We start from the raw sequence: 14,890 nt of genomic DNA on the forward strand, positions 1-14,890 counted from the left end.
CTACGATGAGAGGATACTCTTAAAGAAATCTTGATTACAAGACCAAATTTATATTTTAAATGAAGTATAAGATGAGAATTTAAAATTTATGAACAAAAATGGTGAATGCGCCTTAAAAGATAATTGTATAATATTAAAAAAATTGGACAACCTCAAATTGTATTCGTGTTTGTTGTCTATAAGATCACATAAATATTTAAAATAAAATTCGTTCATTAAAAGTTTCAGGACGTATGATTTAATTATATATAATTAAAATGAATCCTTTAGAATGTATATAATAAATTAACGAATTTGGAAATGTAGAAATGTACATTCAAAAAACATTCATAGTTTGGAAATTAAAGTTATTTTAGTATATATAATATTTATTGGATGAATAATGAGGCAAATATGTAATGTGTAAAAATCAGAAATATTTAATAAATTTTAATTAAAACATGAGTGCAAAGATTTAGTTACAATTAAAAATATTTAATATATTATTTTAATTAAAACATTTTGCCCTGTGGATTTGATTACAATTAAAATAATTATTTATTGTACATCACATATGTTTTTTGAAAATTTTGGCTTTGAATCCACACATGATTTTTAATAGTGGTGTTGAAGCTGCCTGATATTAATTATTTGATAAATCAGAGAGGCTATATTTAATGGTGATACGTGTCGTGTTTAAATCCACATACAGAAAGGTTTTTCATTCAACCATCACTCACTCAACGTTTAATTTTGCACATCCGCCCTTCCATTGAAATCTGAATTAATGAACTCCATCCTAAGATGTAAACAACTCGTTCCTAATAAGCACAGGGTATACAGTATTAACCTCTAATACAATTTGCCAACATAATTCGTGTTGATTTGTAAGTGAAATAAATTATAGAATAGCATGTTAACATGACGTTCCCAGTTATTTTAAGTGACTGGAAAGTGAGGAATCGTGGCTGTTTATCGTGACAGTCTGCACCATGCTGAGATTCTGTATATTAATCACCGAGCGCGAACTTTAAATGCCACAACCATAAAATTATTACAGGCAGCAATTGTTTAAGACAACACGGTTGTGAGGAAAATAATAATTACGGAAGGATAAACGCGCAGAGTATGATTAATTGATCATAGATGTATATTGTGTATTGCCACGTCAAATTGGATTGCGGACCGTAATTGAAATATAAATTTCAATCTTAACTGGATACGGGGCTAAATACGTGAACCGCAATTTTTATTTTATGGTGCACATTTTAAGAAAATTTTTATTAGGAATTTGTTATTATTAAAGTCCATTAAACTCATGTGAAATATTTACGTCGTCGTTAAATTAAATTTTTTCATTGTTAAAAGTCTTATAAAATTTTATTTATTGTTTGGTGCATATCAAGACCAAAGTATTTTATATTCATTACAATCACCCCACTTCAAAAGAACATACATGTTATAAATGTGCAATTTATGTTAATTATTCAGTAACTCTGGTCGGAATTAATCTTTACTTAATATAAAGATATGTATAAAAGACCAAGTACTAAACATCAACTTTCAAATTAAATAAGGGCTTAACGCACGCTAGTAATTTATCTTGGCGAATAATTAATATTCTTCTTAATAGATTGTCATGAGCAATGTAAGGCAACAACAAAACATGAATAGCCATCGCGGCATAATAATAAATAAGGTTTGCTCATGTTCGCTTTAATAAATTACGTCACGTACGCCGAAAGTTTCCAAAGTTAAACACTACAAACTCACCTTTCCTTGATAATCCATTTGAAAGTTTTGATGGCTTAGGAACAGCTGGAAAAAGTATCAACGGTTATGTATATAAATAAGTTTTTTATGGCCGGTGGCCATTGCGATACATGAATTCGGTTAGTAATTTTTTGAATAAATAAATAAATAAATAAATAAATAAAATAATTAGCAAAATGAAGCAAAGCGGACAAACAATTTTGAGGAAAACTGGTTAAAGCACTAAACACTGCATTTAAATTAAATACTCATAGTGAAATTGATCTTTAAATTGTTAATCCCCGGAATAAAAACTAAAACCTGGCGGATTTTCTGCCGCGTGCTTTATACAGGTTAATTGAATTTTTAAATTTGTGTTATCGATTGTCGGTTAAAAGTGCAACGTTGTTATAAAATTTGCGTCTGTTATTTTATACCGCCGTGTTTTATTTGATTTAGCTATTGTATTCTTAATTAATAAAAGGATTTTTCATGCGTAATTGAATCATCATTTGCAATTGGAAGAACTCCTTTAAAAAAAACTACTTGAATTACCTTAAAAAAACAATTCAACTTGACCTGAAATTTAATTGGTTTTACCTCCAATCAATTATGCACTTCTAAAACATGAACAGATAAAAATCATTTGTTTTACTCGCATCACGTTGAATGTGTTCTTTTTTATTTTCTAGCGTGCCGGGCTAATTTTGACATTACACCCCACTTATAAATTTATGAATTCACACTAATGGTTGTTCGATCACATACGCTATCAAATATTTATATATTCAGATGTAACCCTGGTATTCTCTAGGTATTAACGTGTCCCTGAAAATTGGTTCATTGACATTTTGCCAGTTTTATGTCAATGCCAAACCCGGAAACTAAAACGGAGCCGGCACTCAGGAAGACATATTGAATTCAATTTATCGTATTTATTCACCAGTATTAACGTCAAAACAACCAGACAGAGGAAAATACATTAAATATTTATATTCAGGATACTAGACAAGCGCTTGGTCGTTCTTAAACCAGTTGAATTTATGATGTAATTCGGCGGATGTGTATGAAAATGTTCTCACAATATTTAATCTTTTAAATTCATTTATGTAATTTATTAACTAAGAAAACGTCCGTTTTAAATATCTGTTTGTGTTGTTGAAAGATTATCCGGACGGAAAAAGGCCCCGTCAAATTTCGCTTTACAGCTTTTAGTCTGGCAGCAACGTTGCCGAACTATTTAGTAAATGAAACTTGCCACTTTAAACGGCTGTATCTAATATTGGATTCATTAATTAATCTAAGTAATATAATTACATCTATATCATTAAATGAATCGCAAATGTTAAGAAAACTTTCTTCAGCGACTCGCCATTTCAGTTATACTCTCCAACTTTGATCAACGAGCCAGATAATCTAATTATATGCCTCAAAAGATTCCGAACTAAATAACTTCCTTTTAGTTTTCAAAATTCACAGCATTCTACCAATTATAACGTAGGCTTTGATGCTATTCAACATTATGAATGCGTGTAAACAAAACGGCACAACTGAGATTTAAATAGTCGCTGATTTTTTTCAACAAGTTGTTCTCGTGTTACAGCCATTTACGTTTATATTACATAGAACAGAACAATAATAAGAATTTTATGCAACTTTCGAACAATTTACCAAGTTGTTAGATAGTTGTTATTTTTCACTTTTTACCAAAAAAAGTTAAATATTTTCAATTTTTAAATTTTTGTTTCTTTCCAAATATACATGTTACTTTAAAACAATTTAATTTTGGTGGCGAGAGGTTATGCTTTAAAATATTCTAATTTCAAACAAAGTATCTACATATTACATTTGACTCTAAGGGCAATATACTTTTTCAATTACTCTTTCACAAATTTTATGATATTATATTATAACAGAGCATAAAGTAATATTGACATATTTTTATTATATTAATTTTATATAATGCCGTATTCATCGATTTACTGTCAAATTTCTTACAATTACTGTTCGATTCTAAATTTATAAAAATGTATCACTAATTTTTTAATTAAATCTTCAATTAACTGTATGAAATATTCGGTTAAATTTTGAATGACACGGACTATATAAAAATATTAACAACACTTTTGATTGGTATATTTATGGTGAGAAACAATTGTATTGTGATGAAATTGTTTTAATTTAATTTAAAGTTTAAATTATTTTATAATAATTATTCAATTAAATAAATATTGTAAAATTTAATTAAAACATCAAATTATTTTTGTTATACAAAATACATTTAAAAAAATATTAATCTAAAAATAAAAGTGACACGATAATTTAACAGTTTATTTTAATTGATCATATAGATTTAACGGAATGAAAATTATTATTTTATGTTTGTCAATTAAACTTAATACGTAATTCTTTTAAAAAATTCTTAGTGATCTCGTAATAATTTCAATTAACAAATTTTAATAAATAGTCTTACTATTTTATTTACATTTACATACATTTAACTGAATCAAATTTAATGGCTATGATAAAGTCTCTTAAATAATTGATTTGTACTTACAAAAAGTTTGAATTGTACCGTCAGTCTCTCCCAAAGAATTTTTTGATACGCATTTGTAATTTCCATAATCATCAGGGGATATTGACTTTATTGTCAATTTCATGTGGATTTTGTATCCATTTGTTACGTAGGAAGGTTCAAATTTCCCACCTGCAAAAGAAAAAATAATTTTGTTTAATACTAAAATTAATTACAAGTAAGCATAAATTATACTATTAATTTAAAATTGATTTATATGCGTAAAAAGCTATGATTTATGTATTATTATTCATTTTCGTTATATATGTACAGGATGTTTCATAACTTATCTGAAATTTTTTAACCAGATATGCACTTCTAAATAATAAGATGATTTCTTAAAAAAAAACGAGATAAAAAATGTTAAAGTTTAAAACAAACCTTTGTACTTTCTTATGCAGTGGTTAATTCTTAATATTTTAAATTATTGTAACCCAAACAATTTTTATCTGGTTTTTTGTTGTTTCAACCGAAGTATACCGTACGGAAGTACAAAATATCGGTGAATTGCGTGAACGGATCACAAGGACTGCCTAAAATCTAAGTCTCCGGGAACAGCAGCAAGGAGGAACGTGGGAACTAGTACGATGAAATTGAATTAGACGAACTTGCAGGTCAATGGAGACCTTTTTTATCTCGTTTTCTGCTGAACTAGAATTTTTTTAAGAAATCGACTTATTTAGAAGTGCATAGGTCAAAATTTTTTGGATAAGTTAAGGAGCACCCTGTTTAAATTTAATCTTTTATATGGAATATGTACAAAGTGATCAATAATACTGTGCGGGAAAAACTACTTTCCGCAGTGGTTGTTATCAATTTCTTACTCCAATTTTTGTCATCGCGGGTAATTTCTAGGAAATTCTACTAATATGAATAGTACCTAACGCCAACTTCTTTGTATCTTGGAAACACCTTTTTAAATTCAAAACCTTTTTTTAGTCTATAATATCAGTCTTTTTGGAGATTACTTCGTAATTTTGCGATTCACAATGGTAAATATATCGTCTGTGTCAAATTAAAATAATTTATGTAACTTTTTTATTTTACTTCTGTGACCATGGTTTTTGAGCTTGAACACGAATAATTTTTATCAAAAGTTTACATTCGTAATCGTCATAGGATCCAGTTCTAGAAAGTCGCCGAAGACATTCGAAAACGTTTGGAACACAGTGCCCAGAAACCATTGCCTCAATTAGCTCAGTAATGTCACCATGTGCAAAAAAGTTATTACATTTTCATCCATATAGAGTTTGTGTTGTTTAAGAACTGCTCCCAATGGACTCAGGAATGTGAAAATGTTAACCTTGTAGTGGTTCGTGTTTGGACGTCATTTTTTTTTATTCGGCAAATATTCGAGAGTCGCCGGAGTGACCATTCAAAAAAATATTGTATAAAAAAACCATGAAGATTGTTATTGTTAGATATATTTAAATATGCGTTATTATATTAAGTAGATGATTGATATTGTTTTTTATTGTTTAATGATTCGAATTAATTATTGTACTATTATTTTTGATTGTCAGTGTTCCAAATCATCTTTGTGCAAGACTGTAATGAGTTTGTAAAAAAGATTTAGACTAGTGGTATGATTCGCTCTCTTCCGTTGAAGTGTTCGAAGTGGTAGGACGTGTTACTACTTGTTTAAAATATCTAGGTAGGAATTTTACATATTTCTTGTTAATATTATCTCAGTTTGTATTAATATCTTGTTTGTTTTATTTGATTAAACGTAGAGTATATTTTCTCATTTTGAATCTTCGAATTATTGTCGATGTAATGAGTAAAACTTGTACGTGTCGTGGCTTTTTATTACAATTCACTGTTAAATGCTGTTTCCAGCATTTTCTAAATTTGCAATCATTTTATTGTTATTCTTGTTTATTTAGAAACAATATGATCTCGTAAAATAATTTTTCTCATGTATGGATTTCTGAAGACCTAAGTGTGAGCAGCGTTTTCGGACATCTAATATCTTGTTAATATTTTTTATGATATCGTTGCATAATTTGATTTCACTGTTTTTAAAGTTATTATGTGAGATCGGCTGTTCAGAATTATATTGTTTCTTATGCTTTAAAGTAAGTCGAACATTGATGGTTTTTTTTTATTGAAGTATGTATACGGTGTGTATATCGTTTTTGATATTGTTCATGAGACGTTGTGGCGATAACTCCGAGGGGATTGTTATTATATTTATGCTTATTATATGTGTGTGGTGGTCGATGTCTGATGAAAAGAACTTCCTTTTGATGATCTTCCATAAGGGAGACCAGGAGGAAATTGGCTTCAATATTCGATAGAGTATCTACATGACGATGAATAACAACTAAATTCATTTAATTTGATTAGTTATACAAATAATTATTACAAGACACATTACATTGATATTTATTTTCATTATAAAGTATAATATATATATATATATATATATATATATATATATATATATATATATATATATATATATATATATATATATTATATATATATATATTTTATATATATATATATATATATATATATATATATATATATATATATATAATATGTATATATATATATGTAAATTTATTCGTGTCGTAATTATTACAAGACACATTACATTGATATTTATTTTCATTATATATATATATATATATATATATATATATATAATATGTATATATATGTAAATTTATTCGTGTTTATTTTTTTTGTGGACATCCTTTATTATACAGTTCTACGCATTCAGAATGGGGTTACGACGTTTTGTTTTTGTAATTAATTTTTTATCACACACAACAAGGGTTCCTACTGTTTTTTTTTTGTAAAAATAATGCTGCTTGGAATAATAATAATGACATTTGGAACATTTCTTATAAACTTGAACAAACCAAAAGGGATATTTTTGAGTTCATGGATACGAAATCGATTTTCTGGCGCTTACTGTAACAATTAACTTGGAATTGTCCTTAAAAAAGGCTTAAAAACGGTAAATGAGTGCTGTGAATCATAATAACCTGAAATGTTAGAAGTAACAATGCTTTTTGTGTAGAGATATTCTATGATGTTGGATATATTTAAAAAAATAAAATTTATTAAAATAAGATTATAAATAAAAATTTTTTCAACAAAAAATTAAATTTCTACAAATTCAGAAAAAAGTTATTATACTAAACAAATAATTTTATAACAACTTCTTAAATTCAATTATTTTTCTTTATTTAACCCTTTTATTCAAATATCTTTAACTTTAATACGCAGCGCTATTTCTTGAATCGAAATTCCTTGTTCATGCAAACCCACTATTCTACCTCTAACAAATTTACTGATTTGGCTAAAATTATTACTTCTTTGTTCACTAGACATGTTAAACGTTTAGTATAAATTACTGAGTGAAACAAATTGTGACAAAACCTTGTTTGCGATATCCTAAATAAATGAAGAAAATAAAAGAAAAAACTGACAATACTTTTTTCGATTGACTGATCGTGTACTAAATTGTATAAAAATATCTTAATATGTTCTGGGTTTTGCGTTTTTTAACAGGCAGAATATATTGCCGAAACGATGCCATTAAACGATTATTCTTCTTATATTAATATTTTAACAGAAATATATTATATTATTATATATTAATTTAAAATTGATTTATCTACGTAATAAACCATGATAACAAGCAGGAAAACTGATGCATCATTTTATCATTTGCGACTAAAACGGGTCGAATTTCAATATCAGCTGAATTTTAGGTGCATCACGGTCATAATTAAAAGCAACAAACATATTCAACAGATGTGTGCGTTAACCAACTCCGGACTTGTCATTGTATTTTCGCAACGCTTCATATTTACGTCATTAAACGTTAATCTCGCGAATCGTGCAAGTGTCTGAACTGGAACAGATATTAACGTTCGTCCGTGACAACGCTCATGAGATGAGGGATTTTGGCGTGGCGTAAAAATGAATGAGCACGATAATGTGACCCATATAAATTCATCACATTCCCATTCGGTTGCACTGCCAGGAATCCCGACAGTTATGCGCATTGACACATTCTTCTGCAAGTGAAACTGTGGCGTTTAATAAATGCACATGAAGCTGTACTGGATGTCAAAGTGATGATTTTCGGATTTGAATGAATTGAACGTTTGTTTTATTGTACCACTAAATTCTATATCAGCCATGATAAATTGCCGTTTTCGCACATTGTGGTTAGACAAAACTTAATCAAAAGATTCCCACATTTTTAGAATGTAGATAACTAAGAGGGAAGAATGTTATAATTTAATTAATGCGATTAATACAGTTGTCTTCCTGTTCAACTGTTCAAACCTTTAAACATTTGCTCAGGTATTAATACACAAAATTTAATTAAAAACTGATGCCTCATGGAAACGAAACTTTCTCGATGAATTACAAATTAATTTCTGCGTCAGAACTTTTGGTTTCACTTTTGTTGTTATTGTTCAACACATTTTTTACACCTTTTCATAATTATAATTTGATGAAATTTTAATTACGCGAGATTGGATGTTTAAGGGATTTGAAAACACTTTGATTTTTATAAAACTTAAATGACGATAGAAAATTTGCACACAATGAAGAATCAGGTTGTGCAATTATTAATTACCCCTACACAAACTCTCAACTGGAAACCGGATGTCGCAACTGCTCCAATTTTCTATGCACTTTACGAGACAAATTCAAAGGAAACGCTCACACGAATTTATTACATGCTGGCTCTATTGTATCTCCAATTTATAAAATTGTGCGACACGGTGTCAAAAGACGTTATATTGTAAATTTTGATAAAACCTAATAGATACAAACTATCTTGAATAATATAACAAGTCAATTATTGCTCGGAGTGCTTTGATAATAAAATTTCAATTATAGTACAAAACGAAGCATATCAAAGAAGCACTTGACTGCTTTAAATTGACCGTGTTTTTCTATCAGCAAATTATTATCTCACAAAGAGGGAAAGAAAAAAACGCAACTGGGAGAATCTCGATAATATTCCGTTAAGCAGCGTCCGTCTGGACAACTGAGAGATCCAACGTCAGGAGTGTCTAACGATAAATCATAAAGCACGGCTTATCTTTGAAAGCAACACGTCTTTCTTTTATACAGAAATAATAAAAAAGTACTAACTCTGGGGAACGATTTCTCCTTTATCAGTGGTCCAGTAGTTAATAGACTTGGGGAAGGCCTCAGAGTAGCAATCTAAGGTTATCTGTTGACCCTCGTATGCTCCGACTAGTTGGTTTTGAATCCATATCATTGGCGGAACTGAAAAAGTAGATAGTTTAAGAAGGGTGGATAATGATGCGTAGAAATTAATCGAGGTTTGACTAAGATAAATGTGTAATTAACCATGTAAAAAGGAGAAACAAATATATACCAAACATCCGAATTACGGTATCATCTCTCGTGAAAAAAATAATAATAGAACACACTCAGAATAAACTGATGGACGATCCTATTTACCTCCCGGTACTTTAGGTTTGTTTTCGCTCGTTGTTAAGACACGAAAGAACAGAGGAATAACAGTCCGTAGTAAATGTAATGTTCGATATGTGTCTAGGAAATGTAAGTGTTGTGGGTGTAGCATCAATAGAGGGGAATAAAAAGACGGTTTCCAATGTACTTACAGTGCACGATGAGCATGATGCGCTTGCTTACAGAGGGTGGAATGCCGTTCGAAGCGATGCACAGGTAAGGGCCCATTTGTTGCCTGCTCACCCGGGTTATATTTAATACGGGCCCTTCAACGCTCAGCACTGGAAACACAGAGAAAGCATTAGCTTAATCAACGGAATTATTTTACGGTACATAAACTTATTTCCTACTTTATTGTGTCGTTTTTCTTGAAATAATTAAAGTAATTTTAAAATTAGGATTATTATATGGCGTTTCAGCTCTTAAGGAAATTACGCGTTTCTTTGCAGGCGCGGCGGCTGCAGCGGCCTCGGCCAATTATCAAATTAATTTGTACAATTTAGGTGTAATTTCTTCTAGTTTCCATAGTAACAGATTGTCGTGGCGGTCCAGATGGATTCTAAAAGGAACTTTACTCTCTGCTAGACACTCTTTTAAAACAATTCAAATCGCATAACTTTTACTTAACTAGAACTAAATTTGATGTTATTACATCTTTAATATGTCTGATTAATAAAAACATAAATTACATTTTATCAATCAGTTAATTTACACTAATATTCCATAAATCGAGAAAGAAGTCACGATATTTAAAAATAATTATATTACAAATATATAAATTATTATTATTATTATTATTCACTGTAATATAATTTGTATTACTGTATAAAACATGTGAGTTTGTCCAACTGAGAGAAAAGTCATTTCACTTATACTCAACTTTAAAACAATATTATTTTGTAATATGTACATAGATAAATTGACTATATTTAATGATTAAAAGGTCTTATTTTAATGATAATATAATTTATATTAATGGTAAAAGCAATATGTATGATGCGTAATAAAATTTAACATTTTTTACAAAAAAATATTAATTAATTTAATTAAACATTTTGTTTTTATAAATGGCATTAAGAATAAACATTTAATTTTATATATGTAAGATTTATAATTTATTTTTTTGACTTTGAAATATTTTACCAGAAATAAAATGTATGTTCTTATTTAGAGTATTAAAAGATATATTAGGGTCGTTAATATAAAATTAAATTAAAAAATTATTAGAATATTAATATAATAATTTGAACTTCCTAAATTAAAAGAATAAAAATAAAAAAATAATTTGATTACTTCTAGCATATATTAGCAGTATATTAAATTTATTTTAATTTGAATTTATATATAATACACATAAATAAACAACATTCCATGTCTTCCAGCTATTATTTAGAACACCAAAATTTCTCACGTTTTCTAATGACGTTTTGTTAGACGAAATCACACGTTCTTCTAAAACTCGACTTCGTGCAGACATTGAAATAAATGTAAGCTGTTTACCATCATCAATTATATCATTCTGATAGCCGTATTAAGGCATGGGATGAACGTGGTGAGGATATGGATTTGCTCATATCAAACCGAGAAACTGAATGCTCCACAATATCAGGACTTGGTTATTTAATCAATTATTATTCGAATCAAAAATATATAATATAATTATTGTTTGAATAAAAAATATAGATCAAATTTCGTTTTCATAGATGACAGTGTTTGACGTATCAGCCACCGCGTTCATCAGACTGCGATCCAGCAACCTGAATACATATGAGAGAATTTGGAAGAGCTTATTAAGGCTTAGGCTTAGAGAAAAATCGTGTGCTATAGATCAAGAATTTATTCGTTCACTAATTTTGAATATGTCAAGGAGAATTGAAGCTCTTTAAAGTGTGTGCAAATGGGCACCGATTAAGAATTAACATGAAAAATATAGCGTTTAATTTGTTTTTTTTCTTTTATTTTATTAATTTCGTTGATTAGTATTATATTTAATTATACATTTTTCAAATTAGTTTAATAATTTTATTTTTTCATAATTATGATAAAAAAATTTAGTAAAAATATTTATTATATTAAAATTTACATTATTTTTTTTTTCACTATTGTTAACCAGTGAAATGAAATTGCCTCTTAAATTATAGGTTTTTAGAACAATCTTTAAAAGAATTCCTTCCTTACGATTCTTTTTAATAAAACACAATCTTACATTCTTTTAGTTTAATTTGATGTCACAGAACAAAACATAAATCTGAAACTGCAAGATTGATCGAAGCAATTAAAGTGTTTTTTTGTCTAATTCGTTTAGTGTTTTGTTGTTCTTTGAAGTAATTGCATAAAAGCATTTATACATACGTACGAAATTACAATTACTAAATTGAAACTGTTGTTTAAATATTAATATAAATATGTCATGAATGAAAACAGTTCGAATAAAAATATAATAACCACAGTTTGTTTAACTAAAACGTGCGTGTATTTTGTTATAGAAACCCTTTAAATAATTCCAACAATAAAATGAATATTACAAATTCATGGATATTTTATTATAAATTATTTAATGAACACACTATATTGAAAAAGCCATTTTATCGGAATTATTAGCACAAATAAATTTCATATCTACAAATCTAAATTTTGCATTATTTATAATTCATTGGAGAATAACAAAATAGATTTATTTTATATAATATGTGTGTGTTCATCGTTAATTTAAAATCCCAATTTGAATAAAAACCCGTTATGAAACTCATAGACTGGTAGGGAAAAATTACATTGAGGGTTGATGTTCACTCAATTGTATAGCAGTGTGTAATCGATTATACGTTGTATTTTGTTGCTGCATAAAAGGGCATATTGAATCAATATTATAAACTACCTAATGTGCTGGTTAGAATCATTCAACCATTTTGAAGAGTTCGGGGTTTTATTTTGGCCGTCTAGAGTTTTACAGTCATGTGTTATTTCACAAATGCCCATATGCAGTTTATAAATTTAAATTATGCATAATGGATATCAATTTGGTATTATTTCAGTTCAAGGTAGAAAATAAAACGAAAACGTTTCGTTCAGGAACGATATTTGGGTCGAATGTTCATGTAAAATCATTGCATTTCCAGATTACATTATTTGACGATATGCCCGGCCTGCTACAAACGAGCAATACATTTCCGGTTCCGACATAAGGACCAAGCTCTATGCACAATACCGGAAAAAAAATGGATCCGCTTAGGCATTGCAGCAATATTGTGCTGGTCCATGAATGTCCACAGTTTGGACGAAAATCTCGAGCCTTGTTCAACTGGACTCTTTATTGCAAATTTCGTTTCGTTATTGTCGCTTATTTTTTTTGATTTTCGACAGTTTTGTGTGGTACTGTGGTAACACATGTTAATATTATTTCAGTTTTGACCACGACAACAAAACGAATTAAAGGAGAAATGATGTTTTTGTTTTGAATATATCGATGGCCTAGAACGTTGTTTTCGTTTTGAATATTCCACGTGAAAATTGCGTGAATGCCGGCGTTATCGGGAATGAGGCCAGCTGTATTTCTTTAATTTTACTCAAGTGTATACTTTGTATAACTCGATAAAATCCAATGAATTTCTGCGGCGCGTTATTTTGTAAGGTATTTATATGGGACTGTTGTAAATGTCAGGTGAATTGGCATTTGTATGTGAAGTTTCTCTACATGGGTTTGCGCTTAAATTATTTACATTCGATAAGAGTTTCCATATAGTGACTTCGCGGTACGTGTGTTACTCTGTGATATTAATTTTGAAAGTTTAAGTTGACATGACAATAAAAAATTGGGTCGGAACGTTTTTAACTGTATTACAAAACATTTAAATATTTATAGAAACGTATAAAACGTAATATTATGTCACAGATCAAAACAGTATCAGTTAAATCTATGATTACAGTTACATCCATATAATTTTGACAATTTGAAGTGTGTAATTGGGATAATATACGTGACTGACAATAATTGCACAATTTTAGTTAAAATGGAGATAGAATTTTAACACATTTAATATAAATGAAACATTGTGTTTAGGTATTATCTTACATTAATAGTGTTACAAACTTTATAAACTAATAGATATTTACAATTCAAGTGGGAAAAGAGGATTATTAACATGCATATGAAATTTACATATTCACGTAAGAGAATTATAATATGGATAGTTTTATAAAGTTGTTAATAAAAATTAGTTGTTACATCCTTTTATCGAATTTGTGTGCAATAAACAAAATAATATTTACGTTTTAATGTTTTTGAGTAATTAAAAGGATGATTTATATAATATTAGTTACCATTATGTTAATAATTGGGTTTTATCAATTTAGCATTTACGGATTTAAATTGAAATTTAATTAAACGCAATTATATCGAGTATGTAATTCAGTTTAAATAACCACAAATTCACATGGACGTGTTTGTAGATATTATTTCTACTACAACGAATTTTATAAAAATATATAGATAGGGCAATAATTATTTATTATTATAAATCAAAGATTAATTTCTCTCTAACTTAAGTTTATGTCAATAATTAACTATTTATGTAAGATGTTTCAAGTTTACGAGTATTTTCAGATCTGAAAGAAGAAATGTGTCCTCAATTTCATTTTTTAAATTATTGGTATTTGGTTATTAGCTTTATTTATTTATTTTTAAGAAACGGTTAGGCAAAGGCACTTTTTACGTATTATAAGTTACTTATATGAATAATATATATTCTCTTAATAGTTCAAGAAACTATGTGCAAGTATAAGTGGAAATAAATCTTATAACTTTCCAAATGTATATAATTTGTGATATATTATATTATCTGTAGTTAAGTAATATGATATTTCTGGATATTTAGTATTATCGTTTCTAAAACATATGGAATATACTATTTCACATAAGTGACTATGTTAAAGCTTCCAAATATAATATTTGATAACTTTATTAACGTATCTTATTTAATGATTATTTGTTTAGTTATTATATTATAGATTTGTGCAACAACATAATTTAAATTTATTAAATAAACAAGTTAGGATTATAAAATAAAATTGACAAATTAATTTAATTAAATAATAATATAATTA

General features: G+C 28.1%; 1 protein-coding gene across 1 annotated transcript in view; it reads right to left on the reverse strand.

The window, feature by feature from the left end:
* Positions 1–14,890, reverse strand: part of LOC109596286 (neurotrimin-like) — a 65,438-nt gene that overhangs the window by 3,227 nt on the left and 47,321 nt on the right. Inside the window, exons 5-8 of the mRNA XM_020011799.2 lie at positions 9,943–10,071; positions 9,443–9,580; positions 4,289–4,438; positions 1,753–1,797 (exon numbers count right to left, since the gene is read on the reverse strand). Coding sequence (XP_019867358.1) covers positions 1,753–1,797; positions 4,289–4,438; positions 9,443–9,580; positions 9,943–10,071 — 462 coding nt within the window. The remainder of the gene's footprint in view (positions 1–1,752; positions 1,798–4,288; positions 4,439–9,442; positions 9,581–9,942; positions 10,072–14,890) is intronic.

Source organism: Aethina tumida, chromosome 3, assembly GCF_024364675.1.
Source record: "Aethina tumida isolate Nest 87 chromosome 3, icAetTumi1.1, whole genome shotgun sequence".
NCBI classification, from domain to species: domain Eukaryota; kingdom Metazoa; phylum Arthropoda; class Insecta; order Coleoptera; family Nitidulidae; genus Aethina; species Aethina tumida.